At 43.8% G+C, this 17,884-nt stretch overlaps 1 protein-coding gene across 1 annotated transcript; it reads right to left on the bottom strand.

Annotated features, from left to right (window-relative positions):
* Positions 1-3,398: 3,398 nt before the first annotated feature.
* LOC142557393 (uncharacterized) lies at positions 3,399-17,398 on the bottom strand. The gene is made up of 4 exons (XM_075669193.1): positions 17,023-17,398; positions 15,630-15,716; positions 9,213-9,426; positions 3,399-3,593 (listed from the first exon to the last, which is right to left on the bottom strand). Exons 2-4 carry the CDS (start codon positions 15,669-15,671, stop codon positions 3,454-3,456), a joined length of 396 nt encoding a protein of 131 aa, XP_075525308.1. The 5' UTR covers positions 15,672-15,716; positions 17,023-17,398; the 3' UTR covers positions 3,399-3,453.
* Between the last annotated feature and the right edge of the window lie 486 nt (positions 17,399-17,884).

Raw genomic sequence — 17,884 nt, 5'->3', positions numbered from 1 at the left:
AACGTGGCGTCGCAGCCAATTGAAATGCCAGATTTGGAGCCGTTTCGCTGCTGCAGACGACAGCCAGCAGCTCTTTCGCTCAGTGTGCCATTCGGCGCTTTCGTGTCATAATTACCAGTTTTGCCCCTAGGCAAAACACTGACATCGACAGCGAGGGTTTGCGTTGCGTTTGAGCTGCTCTGATGACGTTCTGATATAAGAACGTTGCAACGGGCCGCGACGCAGCACGCGAGACGACTCTTGCCGCGTATAAGAGACATTGTCCTGACAGCCAACAAACATCTCACAACGCTCACGTTTAGGCTGCGTTGAACTCTGTGACGTCACTTGAGTTACCGGCCGGTGTCTCAAGCTCCGTCCCCCTTGCTCTCTTCTCTTTCTCTTGCCACTGTGTCCTATTTCTTAACGCATATTATGTATAGTGCTTGTCAAATAATTTAAAATGAGAACGCCCCCATTTTCGCATGTAGTTCTGCTGTTTCATCCTTGAAAGATTAAAAATCAGGAGCACCGACAATATGGCGGCAGTTTGACATGTCACGTTTTGCAACCGTTCGAGAAATTGAGAAGCTATAGACAGTGCAAAATTTGAGCGCACTGTTAGCGGCTGAAGTATTATACGATAAAGTGAAATTAGGTAGGCGACGTCATCCTCGTTAACAACAATGCTTACAAGAAAATACAGTTACACTTCGTTTTGGCCAGAAACACTTTCTTTTCTTAAGTGGTCTTCGAATATGAAACAGTGAGCGAACACGTTGAACTGAACTTAGTGCACTTAGGGCGCACTTCCATTTATACAATATTTTCCTTTATACATTAGCAAACATTAAATGGACCTCCTTTCGTGCCTTTGGGAATATATTTGATATACTTTCAGAGGTTTAGTAACGAACTTAACCTTCAAACATGCTGTATACATACGGAAGCACAAGGTTCAGTAGAGGACGCCATCATTTGGCGACAGAGTGAGCGAATAGAAATAGACCATACATCTGGCTGTCAACGTGACGTATTTACGAAAATGGCCGGGAAGTGAGTTTTTCACTTGTAATCGTTCTACTCGCCTCCCCCCCCCCCCCCCCCACCTCGATGATTTTCTTTATCAGAAGCAGGCCAGCGGGGCGTACTTTAGAACGAGCAGATTAAGAACGGGAACCTCGAAGCCACGATACGTTCATTTGCTGGTCATTAGGTGATTGGGCAACCGTTGTAATAGCGGTCGGAGAATACTAATAAGCTGCAAGAGTCGAGACATCTTCGTTTTTCGAAAAGGCGCCTATAAAAGAACAAATCTGGAGGATAGTGTGAGAGGTGATGATATTAAAAAATAATAAAAGACCAGAAAAGCACAGCGTATAAAAACGTCACATTCCAGACGCATACACTGATGTGCAATTGTACTTCAACGAAATAGATTTGCTCAAACAATATATATTCGTGAGTGACCTTGTGTTCTTAGAAAAAAGGTCAGAACTGACATATCATGAAGTTATATTGCACTTGTCTTCGTGTAAGTGGCTTTGCCTTAAAGCCAGGGACGATAGAATATTAACTGTCCGTTACTCATTACGGAGCACATGTTCGCAGAAATGTTCAAGTCCTCGTGCCGTATCGCACAGAATTCGAGTAAGTCGTACGGCTTTGGAGCCAATTCTTCAATGACGTTTAGTGCAGGCTATCTCACTCATCCGCCGTTACGACTTCGGACATGCTTGAGCATTCTCGTCAAATGCTAAATCGGCGATTTCCGCCACTGGCTCAAGAAGCAAAATTGGCAAAGTGTTTCCTTCAAACCATCTGCCTTTTAGTGTAAGAAGAGGTTCTCCTAATCGATAGACATGTAATTAGGTTTCCGTTTAAAGTATATGAGCCTGTGCTTAGGCAGTTCCTATGTAGAGGTAGCCAAACAACATGACGGGGACAAAGTGCCCTTGAAGTTATGCTGCAACTGATTTGTTCAAAGTATCCACCGACTCGCTGGAGCATTGAGAGTAACAGCAAGATCTCGCGTTGAGGCAGGACTCCTTGGACGATGTAGTAACTGTGTGCGGGTTCGACGTGTTGGCACGATGCAGTCAGCCTAGCAACTCCTGCTGCACGGAAGGAACAGCGCCCTGTCAGCTAACAGCGTTATGAGCGTCGTCAGTGGCGTCTACCAGGCATTGCACTAGGATCTGGAAAGCTTACCATCAGGATTGCGGCCTGTATAGTAAACAGTGTAGCAACAGAGAACGCTAAATTCAAAGTGATGATGGCTGTGGAAATCTTCTAGATGGATGCACTGGTAAAGAAATAGGACATGAATAAATAACTAAGGAAGAAAAGTGAAATCAGGAGAGAACCATTTCGTGATAACTAAAGGAGAAGCTATTTTTTAAGCGAGCTCAGGATGCCGTATAACGCGCAATTATAAAGCGAGATGCACTAAGAAAGAAGAAAAGTGCGAAAAAGAAACAAGTTGTATCGGAATGCGAAAATATCTACCGAGTTGTTGGGTTAGCCGCCGCTGTCATCCTTGAAGGGCTGCAGTTCAAGGACAGCAGGCGTAAAGTAAACATGTCCGCCATAGAGATGAGCACAAGGCGGTTTGAGGTGTGCTTGCAGAAACGTCGGGAGATCACAAACAACCCATTGGTGGAGGTGTGCTTGCAGTATCGTCGGGGGACCACAACCAACCTATTGGTGCAAGAAGAAGTTCCCTACAATGGAACACAATGTTTGATGCTGCTCATATTTGTCGTCGTAAGATAACTAAGACAGAGGAAAGAAATAAGTATTCACCTGCACCGTTCTTTTTTAAATGACGGCTTTCTGACTGCACAAACAATTTCAGTTTTCGAAAGTTAGTTCAGTGCATAACCGCAAGGTGGCGGACAGTACATTACACCACAAAAACTCCATTTCTGTCCTAAATTAATAACAGCCCTATTGAAAATTTGCCCGATGCTGGGCATAGTGGAATCCATCATCCATCATCATGGTGGATTATGGTAGTGGGTGGCATGCTGGGTGACGGGTGGCATGGTGGGTGCTGGGTGACATGGTGGGTGACGGGTGGCACGGTGGGTGCTGGGCGGCATGGTGGTTGCTGGGCACGGTGGGTGCTGGGCACGGCGGGTGCTGGGCAGCATGGTGGTTGCTGGGCACAGTGGGTGCTGGGCGGCACGGTGGGTGATGGGTGGCACGGTGGGCACTGGGTTGGATATCATCGTGGGCGCAGCACGTCAAAGGCAAGTTGTGCGATGAATTGAAGGAGCAGCCATTGCCATTCGGAAGCTCATGACGGGTTATCTTTATGTGATGTTGAGTCTTGTGAAGTGTACAGTCTGTATATACATGTTGCCAAGATGCGGCTATTTTCATGCCATAACAAATCAATATGTAAAGCACCATACTACGTAGCATATCATCACACTTTATTGAAAAAGCATCACTGGACTTGTACTGTATTTACTTTTCCACTCGCTTGCTCTGGCGTCCTGCTTGTGTAAGAGAGCTCCAAAGGTGCTTTCGCAGGGAAGCAAGGTGGTTCTCCGGATGTGGTGCAGGTGGCATCATTGGATGGTCACTTATGTATTTCGCCAGGCAGTCTAAAAGGAGAGTGCAATAAATATATAAGTAAATTGTTTTTCCAATGATTTCTAGCAATAAGTGAATGAAGGAAATCTGCTCTAATCACTTCAAAAAAAGTTTAAGATAACAAAATGCAGCAAATGTCACACACAAACATGCTACCCAGGACGCAAGCCAGCACAGGTTTATTTGCAGTGAGTATGCATACACATGCATCACATTGTTTTGCAGATTTACATGGAATTTTTGTATGTTTTTTGCCAAAGCCACGCCTCTTCTCATCTGGAGGTTGGCTTAACTGCAAAATTTAGACACATGGGAGCTGTACTCAAAGCCTTATGGGGTGGATATTTGGCTTCTGATTTTGCATAATTTGTCTGCTCTTCAACCACCCAAATTCCTGTCAAATTCAGAGAGCCACAATTTGGCTACACTGTCTCTAACGCATGCAGGGGAGATGCAAGGTGCAAGCTGTCTGATTTGTCCATTCTATCATTTGTTAGCTTCACTTGTTGCTCGTGCAGTTGGTGAGGAAGTCGTAACTTTAGCATTTGCCATATAGGCATAAAAGATTTCATGTAAAAGCTGTATAATGGCTGGCTTGCAAGCTTTATTTAGCTGCAAATGATGGCAACTAATGTTTTAAAGTGAAGCTTTTTTTGCCTCTTCTCCCAACATTACGGGCGCTGCAGCTGCTATGGTCTTGTCATGCGTGCCGTTGGATTTCTTGCAACATTACTAGATGGCGCTCACCTCTGCACATCCTGACCGGCGCTGCTGCCCCAGCATTTCACCGTTAGTGTGTATTGCACGTGCTGTGCTGGTTTTAATTTCTATGCGAGAAAAATGCAGCTGCTGGGCTGTGATAGTGTAAACATTAGAATCGTCCTTAGTCTGAAGAGAGCGCTTTGAGCTGGAATCTCAACAGTGTGTTCGCCATGTATGTAGAAGGAGCCCATTAACACGCGCCAGCAAGGCGTGCACTCGACGTCGAGGACCCCCAGACTTGAAAGAAGTGTCACACAGAACAGGAGCGTCTTCGCTACCCAGTGAAATGTAGTGCAGACCGCGAATTTATGTATACATTGTATACATACAATTACAATAGCTAATTGAAGTATGCACAGCCTCATAATTCAATTAAAGTTTAATATTTCTGCCATGATGCGGTGCGCCATGTGAGGCAATGACAACGCTCCATTCCTTCTCAGTGATTATGAACAATGACTCGCAACAACGCCTCAAGCAAACACATCTCCCTGTGTGTTCTGTGGGCTATGCAGACAAACAGAAGTGGTGCATGCAAGGTAATGCTTAACATCAACTCGCCACTTTCGTATTGGACTAAACACTGAAAAAATTACAAACTTGCCACTAACATCACCGTTAATTATTGTCAATCAAAGCAAACAATGTGTGCTTCGTGTACATCGATTCTCACAGTGCATGGGATCTGCCATTTTTTTTCTACTTTTCAATCTCCATATTGCTACTTTGCTAAGGTAACCTACATCTTCAATGTAAAAAAAGCCCAAAGAAGCATCTTAACGTAATACAGAGCAATCTTTCATGCTCGTCTGTTAAAAAAAAAACATATTTATGTAGGAAATGAAATCTTCGGCAGAGTGTTGATGCGACTACAAGAGTACCTGGTACTTTGATCCATAAAACAATTGAATCTTGGCAGAAGAATGCCAGTTACAGCCACACTATACAGTCCTTTCTAATCCAGGCTGGCGGAAAGCGCTGGAATTCCGCATGATGCCCAGCACCTTGCTTTTCTTGGCACCGACAAGAGGCATGAAAATTTTAGGATGCTTTGCGTAGAACAAGATCAGCTATGCAGATCAGAGCGTACATGCGACTAATGTTCGAGGTGCTTTCTTTGTGTAGCAGTTCTTTCCTCATTCTTATGCTTAAATAAAATGAGATCACTGAAAGTATGCCGAAAGTGCTGATAGGCCATGTCTTACAAACTTCAATAATCAGAACATCTAAAATCAAGAAAGCGGCTGACAGATGGAATAGCACACAGTGGTATGAAGGTTATAAACGTGGATGAGGTGCCTCAGAAAGGCTGACCAACTTTTGAGCTATCTTCGTCAAAAGTGGCCTGGTCAGCCTTGCCATGTTAGTTTTAAAGGACTAGTAGGGTGACATCACGTGCAGTTGTTGTCAGTGGCAGCTGGTTGTAAAGGGAGAGACTTTAAAGAGAATGAGCGCTGTCGTCTGACGTCTGTAAGCATGGTTCCTAAGACGAGGGCACAAGACCGTGAGAATAGGAAGGCGGCGAGAAAAGAAACAAAAGAAAAGGAGAAAAAAAGAGATGCCAAGAGGCAAAAAAAGAAAGACAAGAAAAAGAAGGGCATGGGAGCGTGTTAAGGAAGTGAGGGGTTAGGGAGCATTCAGGAGTGTCATTGGCGGCATCTTTCTGCCGTTTTAGAAGAACTGGTCAGGCGGTCAGTGTGCGAGTAACAAAAAAGACCCCAAAAGATATCAGTTGAAAGAATGACTTGAGTAGCGTAGCAGCAACGCGTCGGGTAATGTTGAAGAAATTAAGATGGCGACAAGGAGTCTGGGATGCAATGTATGTGGTAGCTGGCAGGCAGAGGCATGGTGTTTTAGGGATGTCAGCCTCAGTAGCTCAACGCAGGTGTCGTCACAGTGGTATATATAGCTAGTGATACCCTGTGTGACTGATGCGCAGAAAAACGTATCCTGGCATCTGGGATTTTGGATTGTGGTGGTGAGGGTGTTCAAAAAATATGATAGAAAACAGACAAAAGGGGGGAACTGAAAGTGGAATAACAAATAGGAGGGTTACATGAGCAAAAGCGGGCGGAGGCAGGTGTACATGGGAAAAGGGGTCATACAGTTGATATAAACATTAAAACACGAAAGAATATATTAAATTGAGTAGTAATCAGGTAAAAATTAGAAACGGTGGAATAGGTGAGGTTAAGAATTAAGTTTAGCTGGTGGCACAATGTGTTTTGTGCCTTGGTTGATGACATGAGGCTTTCCGATTTAAGTTGCAGTTTTAAAGTTTTTAAAGATTCTAAGTTGCTGTGTTAAATTGATTCCCATTGGATGTAGGCATTTAAACTTGTGTATGAGGTATGATTCCAGATATTTCCTCTAGCGAGGTGAGCGGAAATTTGTAGTCTATAGAGCCTTGCTTTGTCACATATGACATGTTCATTGAAGTGGCTGGCTACTCCTTTAGGTAAATTGTTTTGTATCTGCGCGGTGACCGTTCAGTCTTTTATGATTTTTTTGTCCTGTCTCACCTATGTATTATTTGCTACAAGTGGCACATTCTAGACAGTAGACTACATTGCTTGATGTGCAGATGAAACTCGAAGTTACGTTGTTTGAGTAATTTGATGCTGTACTTATTACTGTAGTAGTAGATTAAATATGTTTGCATGTAGAGCACCCGGGCGGCCACAGGGACTGGTTCCTAACTTCGTTGTTGTTTTTAGTTTGGCACATACAAGAATATCCTTAATATTATAGTGTTGCATCTCAAGACTACTCTGGGCAGGGCGGGAAAAATCTTGTTTCTGGTTGCTGGTGAGAATTGGGTAGTATTTATTGAGGATGTTGTTCATGTTTGGGAGTGTGAGAATTTAGTAGTAAGAAGAGGCGCTGTTCTTGTGATCCTAGGGTGGGGCTTGAGCACGTCGGCTCAGTCAAGTTTGGTTGCATCGGTGCAGGCTTTCTGAAGGGCACTCTTTGGGTGGTTCCCGTTTGATAGGGTTTCTTTAGGGTGATCAAGTCTATCTATGTAGTCTTGGTTTTCAACACACATGTGACGTAGCCATGTGCTTGGCCTTTAAAGATGCCTTCTTTGCAATGTGGCTTGTATATTCTAGGTACTGTTGTTTGTCAAAAGGTTTCCATACAGCATTGTCATTAGTGCCCCAGTGTCAATGTATATTGTTTAGTCCAGAAACTTTATGCGCTCCACTGAAGATTTTGATGCGAATTTTATTGTTGTCTGAAAAGAATTTAGAAATCCTACATATTTATCTAGGCTGTCTTGACCATGTCACCATATTATGAATATGTCGTCTGTGTATCGTAGCTATGTGTGGGGCCTGTCAGTGCAGCGCAATAGGAAGTCTGTAGAATCCCCATAAATATGTTCGCATAAATATGTTTTCCCATGTACATCTGCTTCCGCCCGCTTTTGCTCATGCCACCCTCTTATTTGTTATTCCAGTTTCAGTTCACCCCCATATTTGTCTGTTCTTTATTCTATTTTTTCGAAACACCCTCACCAACATATTCCAAAATCCCAGGCGCCAGGATACCTTCTTCGGTGCCTCAGCCACACAGGGTATCGCCACTTCTGCATACCGCTGTGACGACACCTACGTTGAGCTACTGGGACTAACGTCCCTAGAAAGACCGTGCCGCTGCCTTCCAGCTACCCTATACACTGCATTCCAGACTCTTTGCTGCCATCTTAACTCCTTCTAAATTATCCGACGCATTGCTGCTATGCTACTCAAGTCATTCTTTCAACTAATGTCTTTTCGGGTTGTTTTTGTTAGTCGAGCACTGACCGCCTCACCGGCTCCTTTAAAGCCACAAGAACATGCTGCCAAAGACACCCCTGAATGCTCCCTAACCTCTTGCTTCCCTAACACCTTCCTATGCCCTTCTTTTTCTTTTCTTGTTCTTTCTTTCCGTCTTGGTCTCTTTTTTTCTCCTTTTCTCCCCGCCTTCCCACTCCCACTATTGTTCCTACGTCTTAGGAATCATGCTTACAGACATCAGGTGACCGCGCTCATTCTCCTTCAAGTCTCTCCCTTTACAACCAGCCACTCCTGACAACTGCATGTGACGTCACTCTACTAACACTTTAAAACCAACATGCCGAGGATGACGAGGCAGCCTTTGAGAAGATAGGTCCTCCTAACGAAACGTTGGCCACCCTTTCCGAGGCACTTTATCCCTGTTTATAACTTTTACATCCCAATAATCAGAATAGTGTTTTGAAATTGCATGGCTGTGAATGCTGCAGATTGTAAAGCAGCACATCAGTTGACCACAGTCAACACTTTGGACGGCAATAGTTTAAAAAGCTTCTTTTAGACCATACAATTTGCCAAGCTGTGTCGGAACCCAATTTTCTTGAGAAGCATTATTTCAAAAAAGTGAAATGAAAGCTGCAGCGTGAAAAGCTACAATAACGCATGCCAAGTCTACATTAGAAATTTCAAAGACAATGAGGTGCTTAAATGTTCACTTCTGTTAAGACAATGAGCAGCAGGTGAATGCAAGCTATCAAGGTCCTGTCAAAATTAACCGCTCGTGTAGCCACCCGACTTTGTTGATTGTTTTTAATTGAAACTGATTATGGGGGAAACTTTGTGGGCGATTTTCGCCGGAAACCCATATCCCGAAATTATCTTGTGCTGTTTTTCATACCCACAGAGACATTTAAATTGTGTGTCGAGACACAGTGCATATACAGCAGAAGAAAAAGATATAATATATAGGCACTTGCCTCATTCTTGCTTTGGCATTTCTTGTCGCTCTGTATACATCATGTAATGCTAACTCATTCAGATAACTTGTAGATATGCAGTTATGTTTCTCAAATGAGGTGACTGTTGACTTACTCTTCAAAGCAGCCACTTTCTCCGGTGTTGCCGGAAGCTTCCAAGATGCGCGGCACATTGTCCGGCAGGCCTGTCCAGTCAGGCTGCTTTCACCTGCTTGCACTGGTGTCCACAGGTGCCATGCCACCTCTAATGGGCACTTTCCGTCGGAAGCAGACTTGAATATGTAATGCCACTTGTTGAGTGGCATCACAAATCCCACACCAATCTGTACCTGCAATAGATATGAAGTGTTTTTTTCCTGAGCAGTATTCTTAACACTAAAACGCACTTGTATAAAACAATATGATATAGGTTAATTAGATCCGTCAATTTCTGATGCAACTCTATAATTTCCTATTTCTGCCCCTCGAACAAGTTTAAAAAAAACTGGGGTTAAACCCAACCTCACCAAGAAATTCATTTTTGTGTAAAGGATTAAACTAATAAAATTTTCCCATTTTAAGGGCAGCAAACACTCATATTTCGTACAGTCTAACCTTGCAATAATGAAGTTAACAGAGAAAGCGAAACAATTGATTCAAACAGGCGCACCGCCATGCAGAGAACAGTGCAAGAACGAGTGACGTCAAGGCCTCCAAGATTGCAGTGTCACACGGAGAACAGTGCAGCACGTTACCTAGAGACCTACGCGCGCCAGTCTCCAAAATACACCACCATCACACACTACATGGCCTTGTTCTAAAGAACATTGGAGACATGCCTTGAAAGTAAGATTACCCTTGCATGGTTGAAAACATGTGAATTCCCTTGTGGGCTCTGAAAACCACTCGCACCACTCACTCATCTCAGCAGTTATATTTTCGTCATGACTAAACTGCAGCGACGAATGCGCCAAGTCCCGTCACAACTTCAAACTTCAGAACTCAGTGTGCACGCTCCTTTTACTGCGACCAGGTTTGAAATGTTTGTTGTAACAGTACAGCGCTAGTACAGCGGCAGCGGAATTCTCTTTAGGGACAATTGCACCTTCTACATCTTTGTGCCTCATAATCAGAAAATGGTTTTGGCACGTAAAACCCCAAATATTATTATTATTATTACATCTTTTTGTAGGTTTTTGCGCAATATGTGCGTTGCTGTTTTTTGTCATTAAGCCCTTCAGTTGATGTCTAGCGCCCGTTCAGACTGTGTCTCTTTGTGTGTGTGTGTGCCCTTGCACTTGTCATGATGTCCAAGTTCAGCTACCACCAACTAGAACTAACTTTTGCATTAATCAGAAGTACATATTAGCACGCTTTATAAAAAGCCAAAGGATTAGCACTATGCTGACCGGGAATGAGAAATGGTAAGAATATTCTGGCTGAAAACAACATTTCATGTTTATCAACACTGACGGGCAAGTAATTAAGAAAGTTGGTGTACGTTAATGTTTACCTTTTGAGTGATATAAGGGACAGAAAGAAGACAACAAGACACAAAAGCTACCAATTCAACATTAATTTTGGTGCAAAAATTTAAGATAATATTTATACTGCGTGTGCCCTTGCACTGCACAAGCGATCTTTTAAGACAAAGGGCACAAGTTGCAATACAAATGTACAAAATCATGATAAACAGTACTTGCATAAAAATAGAACAAATAAGCACGGAGTGATCACTATTCCGTGTCATTTAGAGAGTATTCCTCTTTGTAATTCAATCATAATGAGCACTGGCTGACAGATGTCCCTCTTTTTTAAATGGTATGCCTCAGTGATATTGTTGATCAATCGGTTGCCTTAAGTAAACAAAAGAGATGAACAATCTAAATCTGGCGTACATCACCAGTTGTGTCAATGCATTGTCAAGTGGGACGAGCATGCTTGTCCCTTGAGTGAATAATGGTGCTCTCCTGGGCACATGCTTATACAGCGGCCAGTCTGCCCCATGTACAAGACCGTCTATTCTTAGTACGAAGATGGTGCAGAGTGGCCGAACTCCGCGGATTGCCAGCGCGCATTGCATGGCTGTGCAACGGAGCTAAGCGGCGCAGGCGCACAGGGGCTTAGAGGTGGGACTTCATGTCATGTGTCATCCGCTAAAGCATGGCGTGCTCCCGCACTTTAGCAGATGACACGAAGCTCCACATCCCCCCTGCGCCATGCACGCTGGCACTCCGCGGGGCGTGGTCACACTGAGTCGTGTTCGTGCCAAGAGTTGACGACCCTGTGCATTTGACCAAACATACACATGAACAGAGGCATAGAATACACTACTAATGACGGACACAAGACATATTTAGTGGTAATTTATACAAATCTCCTTTGCCTGGACGCCTTTCTCAATGCGCTTGTGGAATGCTATGCACACATATTTCGAGAGAAAAAATAAAGTAGGCAGGTATGCCGCACAGTCCACAAGTGAACTGAGAAAAGCGAGCAGGCAAGCGAGGTACGCTTGGTTAAACATACCACGAAATATGTCTAGTGTGTGTTAGGGGCAGTGTACTGCATTCCAATGTTAGGAAGCTGACAGGCCAGGAACTAAATATGTACCAAAGAAATCACCACATTTTACTGAGAAGACCGGCATGCTCGTCTGACTTGGCCCTGCATTGCCGCGATAGGGCTTTAGGCCAGATTAAATTAGTTTATCTGTTTCCACCCACGGTGAAAAATTGACAAGAGAAATCAGAGAGGCATATCACAAGACGTGTGAGCAAGCCCCCATTATGAATGCATGAAAAAAGGCGTCCTTTCTAGATGACAAGGGATAGAAATTAGTCTGACTATTCACCTTTTTTTACGCAAATACTGTTTATTGTGATTTTTTGCCTTTGTATTACAACTCACATTTTCCTTCTGAAGGAACTTGTGCACAATATAAGCACACATTCAGTGTTATTTTTATTCCTTCTATCAAAATATTCAGTCATCACTGGTCATGTTGTATGGTCTCCCTTCCTTCACTGTGTAAATTTTGTCCTCAAGTTATATGAACTGACTGGCAAACTCAAAACGACACTACAAATTTCACCTAGAGGATACGGCTGGTTCTCAGAAAATGCACCAATACGGCGACAGGTGTCTGTTGGCACACTGTAGCAATAATGGGTGGAAGCTACCTTTGACATTGCTGCAATACATCAGTTGTGACATGGCTACAACCCTTAAGAAACAACAGAAATGTAAGTGCACAGCAAAAACAAGCAGGTTCATCAACCACAAATTTGACTTCAGCAGCCAGAACATAGACAGTTTCATGTAGCTAAAGCATTAGCTAATATGTGGAAAATACATGCACAAGCACCCTTAGCTTGAGATACCTGCATACCAACATAAAACCATGAGTTGCAGTGCATATGATGCTTGTTCTTGACACTAGTATCTTGTGAAAAATACTTTTTGGATTACGTACCATGCTTTCAATTCATTTGCCCAGTAATCAAAGGCTTTTGACAGCATTACACTTTGTACTTGCTAGTTGAAAATATTCTCACGTGAACAGCACCAAGCAGAATAAATAGAAAACTGCCCACTGTGCTAACCAAATATGTGGAGAGACCCAAAGTAATAGAATTATTTCTGGACCGCTGTAGACTTAGAGCTTGTTGGCTGATAGTCACTATTAAAATTACACCACTGCCAAACAGATGTTCTGTGTGGTGCTGTTGAAATCAAGTTCACTTGATGAGCAACATAGCAATAACCAGCAAATGCTTTAGCAATAGCGAGCAGGCAATCTTGCATGTGCAAAACTGCATGCTTATTTAATGATAGTGCATCAATAGACTGAACTATGTACCAACTATGTGGTCTATGCAGTATAGACAAAGTCGAAAACGATGCAACTGGACACAGACTCTGCCACAATGCCTACTTGCATGAATGGGTATTGCTTAAGAAGAATATAAATAAATGTAGAGAAAGAAAGCAAGCTTACTAGAAAACTCTTCACTGCTGTAGGACTTACAGCACAGTGAATACTGGCCTTCATTTACCATTCAAAGAAATTCAAGCTCGTGTCTATTGTTCTGGGAACTTGAGAAATAATTGTGAAAAAATGGAGAAGGTTAGGCTAGTTGGCGTTGACACAGCTCCTGTGACATAGTTACTAGCACAAACAAGGCGTACGGAATAAAGGTCGGACTAGCCAAAGCGGTAGACTTCAACTGACAAGCTTTATTCAGAAGAAACATGCAAACAGGCCACCGCATGCTCAGTTAATGTGGAGACAGATGCATAAACGAATGGGCCACATAGGGGATAACGAAATGCACATAGAAGCTGATAAGCATCCACAAGAAGCCATTACAAAGCATTCACCAGATTTTTCTGAAGACACAACACTTATTTATTAGCTGGTACCAGTGATGGAGTGCTTATGCATTCATCAGCAGCTTTCGAAATGCAAAACACCTCAAACATTTCCCTATATAACTGCCTGGCAAACTGACTGAGCACTTGTGTGCTATGAAAACATGGGGAGCACTTATGGGTACTTTAACAGTGATCAGCCAAGTAGCCAGCGCCTGTGAGAGCATTTACAGCCTTCCGGTACTCCCCAAGCCACTCATTCAGGCACCTGTTTGTTCAATATACCACTTTCCGCAGGGAAGTGCAATGTAGCATACCACCACTACATTTCAGTTAACAAAGCAGGTGACATGCTCCTTAGTGCATGTACTTTGACGCCCGGCAATGTTTACCAACTTGCATATTCTTGTGAGCATTAGCAGTGCCGAAAAAATGCCTACACCAAACTTGTTCGCCACCTTTCTTCTAGGCGGTGGGACACCCTGTGTATGTATGGCAGAGCTGCACGGCTACCACTGGGACATGCGTTACTGCACGTCCAGTGGGCAATGTGGTAGTGCTAATGACTTTCTTGTTGTGCTGGCTTTGCTGTTAAAAACAGTGTGGGTGTTTTCGAACAGTGTTCAGTAGGACTCAAGTTCACACATGAGTTGCCAGAAGATGATCAGCTGCAATCATTCGATATTCGTATAATTTTAAATCATACTTTCCTTATTATATATACTCTCTTAGGAAAACGAAGCCCTTGCTCGACTACCGTTTGGCATACTCCATGTTAAAGGATGCATAGCTCCTAGCTGCCCGAGAGCTGTTCTGGTTAAATCTTGTGCACCAGGTTTCCTGCAGCGCTCAGCAACAAGCGAGCCATTTATGTAGGGCCGAGTATCTCGATAACACTTTGGTGTCAACTACTGGGAGCCTCATTAAAGAGGTAAAAACAGATCTCGCAGCTGCTCGGTGCAATAACGCACGTGCCAGTGGGCGCCCTGTGGCTGTGCCATCTGTACATGGGGTGTCCCATCACCTAAACAATGTGGCAAACCAGTGCAGTGTAGGTGTTTTCTTCAGCGCCACTAGAGCTCGCAAGAATGTGCAGGTTGGTAAGCAACGCCGGGAATCAGGGTACATGCACTAAGGAGCATGTCACCCACTTTTTTAACTGCAATGTGGGGGTGGTATACAAGATTTCACTTCCCTGTAGAAAGTGTTGTATTGGACAAAAGGGCAGGTTCTTGAATGAGAGGCTTAGGGAGCACCGGAACGCTGTAAACACTCTAGCAGGCACTGCCCATTTGGCTGACCACTGCCGAAGATGTGCTCGTAAATGCTACCTGTGTTTTCAAAACAAGCAAGTGCTCAGACGGTTTGGCAGGCAGTTAGATAAGGAAATATTTGGTGTTTGGCATTTCAAAGGCTGATGATGAATGTGTAAGCACTCCTTCACTGGAACTCACTGATAAAGGAGTGTTTGTTGTACCTTGAGAAGAACCTGCTGAATGCTTTGTAATGGTTTGTTGTGGGCAGTATTGGCTTTGTTGCGCATTTGGTTTCCTCCCATGTGGAACATTTATTTATGCATCTGTCTGCAGATATTTTTGAGCATAAGGTGGGGCCTCATTGCGTGTTTTCTGAATAAAGCTTGTAAGTTGAAGTCTAGTGCACTGTCTTGTCCAACTTTTTTCAATTAGTCTTGTTCGTGCAAGTAAACCTCACAATAATTGTAATACCAATGTTAAACAATGGTAAGCATGCTGCATGCTTAGACCTGTGACATATTTGGCCCATTACACTTTTAATCCTTACGTGTGCAGAAACTGCACAAGTGTGTAGCCTAAACGAAAAAAAAAGTGGATATAAAAGGTGTAACACAGGAAAGTTTCAAATCAATAAAACAAAATAACAAGAGGTACATATAATGTGTACTAAGCAAAATAAAATGTAACGTGCAGCCAAGTGATTGATGCAAGAAAAAATAAACCTCAAGACATGTTAGGTCTAGTTTTAAAGTGAACAAGGTAATGTGTACATAATGTCTACAGACACAAATAAGCAGCAAGTTGAATAAAGTTGAGCAGATATTTAGCCTATTTAGTAAGCACTGCTGAGTAATATGTCCATAAACTTATTGACGAATGATACCGAGACCCTACTTTTGCAAACACATACACTTTAGTCATACCTGACCAGACCATCCGATTACACACAGTGCTGCTGCAGCCATAGCTCCTCCCTGACGTGGACACTGTTGTTGGTCACGGCCTTGCCCCTGCAAGATAGGTTCTGTGTTAACTTATAGCAGTGGCACTTTAAAGAAGTCATTGTGAACACATGCAAGGAGCACAGAAAAAGTCGCAAAAACAATGTTTGCACCACTGCAGGGTGGGAACAGAGCACAAGGTCAAAGTTACTGATGAATATTGTGATAATAGGGACCTCTTCATGACAATAAAATTTTTAAGACCTACAGCTACAGTACATTACAAACAAATGTTTGTTTACATAACAATTCATTTTTTTTCAATCAGTTAAGCAACTTTCCCTTGTCATCTCTAGTTATGTCAAAGTTATGTCAAAACACCTTGTCTCAAAACGTAAGCTGTAGTAGTAGCAAGCCGTAATTGCTTAAATTTTTTTGCCCGAACCCTATGAGGGAGATTTTGTGCGCGACGGCTTTGAGCGAGAAAACGAGCCGTCGCGCAAACATATCGCTCGTTCTTTGTCGCCTGGTTCTGGAAATCTAGAATTCGTCGCTCCTCGCCCAGAAGTGCTATGAGCGAACAGACAATAGCGCGAAGCCGGAATTGTACATCAGTCGAGTACTACCGCTTGTTGCACGGAACAAGCAAACGACTATTTTGATACGTGCAAGGTTAAGAACCTACTGCAAGACTTTAAAGAAATGTTTTACGCTGCTCCTTTGAGTAAAACACAGCAAACTAAATTAATAAAGCACACTTTTGGCGCGTATTTGCTGCCCTCATACCGGCAACACCGGGGAGACTGCTCTCAATGTCGTCGCTCGCATAGGGTACGACTTGTACGGAACGAGCTAGCGCGACACCCATCTACATCGCGTCTCTGTCGCGCGCAAGACCGCTCGCATGGGGTACGACTTGTAGGGAACGAGCGAGCGCGACAAGCATCTACATCGCGTCGCTGTCGCGCGCAAGATCACTTGCATGGTGTTTATACTTTTTCCCAATAACTGCTCACAAACCGACAACCGCGTAAACAGACATTATTTTCAACCTCGAAGCATAAGTAAGAGAGGAAACGTCATTGCAGTAAGAATAGGTAAAGAGGTAGATGAGTCTTTATTATCCAGCTTTAGCAGAAAAGTGGCAGCTCGCGCAAATGAGGACTGTTGCCGAACCTAATCCCTCTCACCGGAAGGAAGCGCTCACCAAGACTTTTAATTTAGCATTAAGCCAATAAGCTTGCGCAAGCAAATTATGTCAACCAACGCTCAGCAAGCATCGGCACAGTCAATGTCGTCGCGGGAGTTCGATTTCTTACGCTCGCAAGGCACTCTAGGCACACACGAGAAGCAAGCACAGCATGCGTGTACTCACCTTTTAAATGGTACGATGCGGTCGAAAAGCGCCCTCCAAGTTGCCGGAGCTGCAAAGTTATTCCCGCATACATGCAGTTGCGTAGTGGACGACCTGCGGAACGCTAATAATGCGCATCATTTCTTTGCGGCGCCCACCGAACTCTCCACAACCACCACGGACAAAGGGAACGCACTCCATGGCATGAAAATCGTTGGTCCACGTTTGCCTGGCGCACCACGCATACCGCGAGTTTGCAGCGAGACACAAGCTATCTTCTGGCACTTTTGTGCACGCGAACTATGTCACAATTCATTACAGCAAACGCAAAAACACGATCAAACAAACACATCGTAGCAACTCGTACGACCGACAGCACATGTAAACAAGGAAACAAGATTCGTGGACGGATACTATGAGCAACCACTTTGAAACGGGGTGGTGGGTGGCGCCACCTGTGAAATTGGGAGTTTGGTTGGCCTCCGCTATGACTAAAATAATAACCAGCACACACTCGCTTTGTGCCTTGTTGCGCCCAACTGCATATAGATGTTGCAATACATAAACAACCATCGCACAGTTTATATTATCCGCTATACTTTAGCGCAGAAAGAAATTCTATGACGTGTTTTCGATTTCCAGGAGCTTCCGTCGCATGCGGGCAGTAAAAAGATGGCCTTCGAGATTCGCGTATGCCATTCTTAGGAAGCCTTCTCTGGGCTGTAATTTGAAGAAATATACATAAAAAGGTTTAGTAAACAAGAAAAAAAAAAAGGTGTGGAAAGTGAGGGGGTGGAGCCCCTAGCCCAGAACTCCACTGGCTTGTGCGGTCCCCCGTGCCTGGTCGAGGCTGGCGAGCCAAGTCTCCCATTGCTCCCTTCCG

The sequence above is a fragment of the Dermacentor variabilis genome, chromosome 9, assembly GCF_050947875.1.
Source record: "Dermacentor variabilis isolate Ectoservices chromosome 9, ASM5094787v1, whole genome shotgun sequence".
NCBI classification, from domain to species: domain Eukaryota; kingdom Metazoa; phylum Arthropoda; class Arachnida; order Ixodida; family Ixodidae; genus Dermacentor; species Dermacentor variabilis.
The sequence above is the reverse complement of the archived record's forward strand: the minus strand, read 5'-3'. Positions and strand labels throughout refer to the sequence as shown.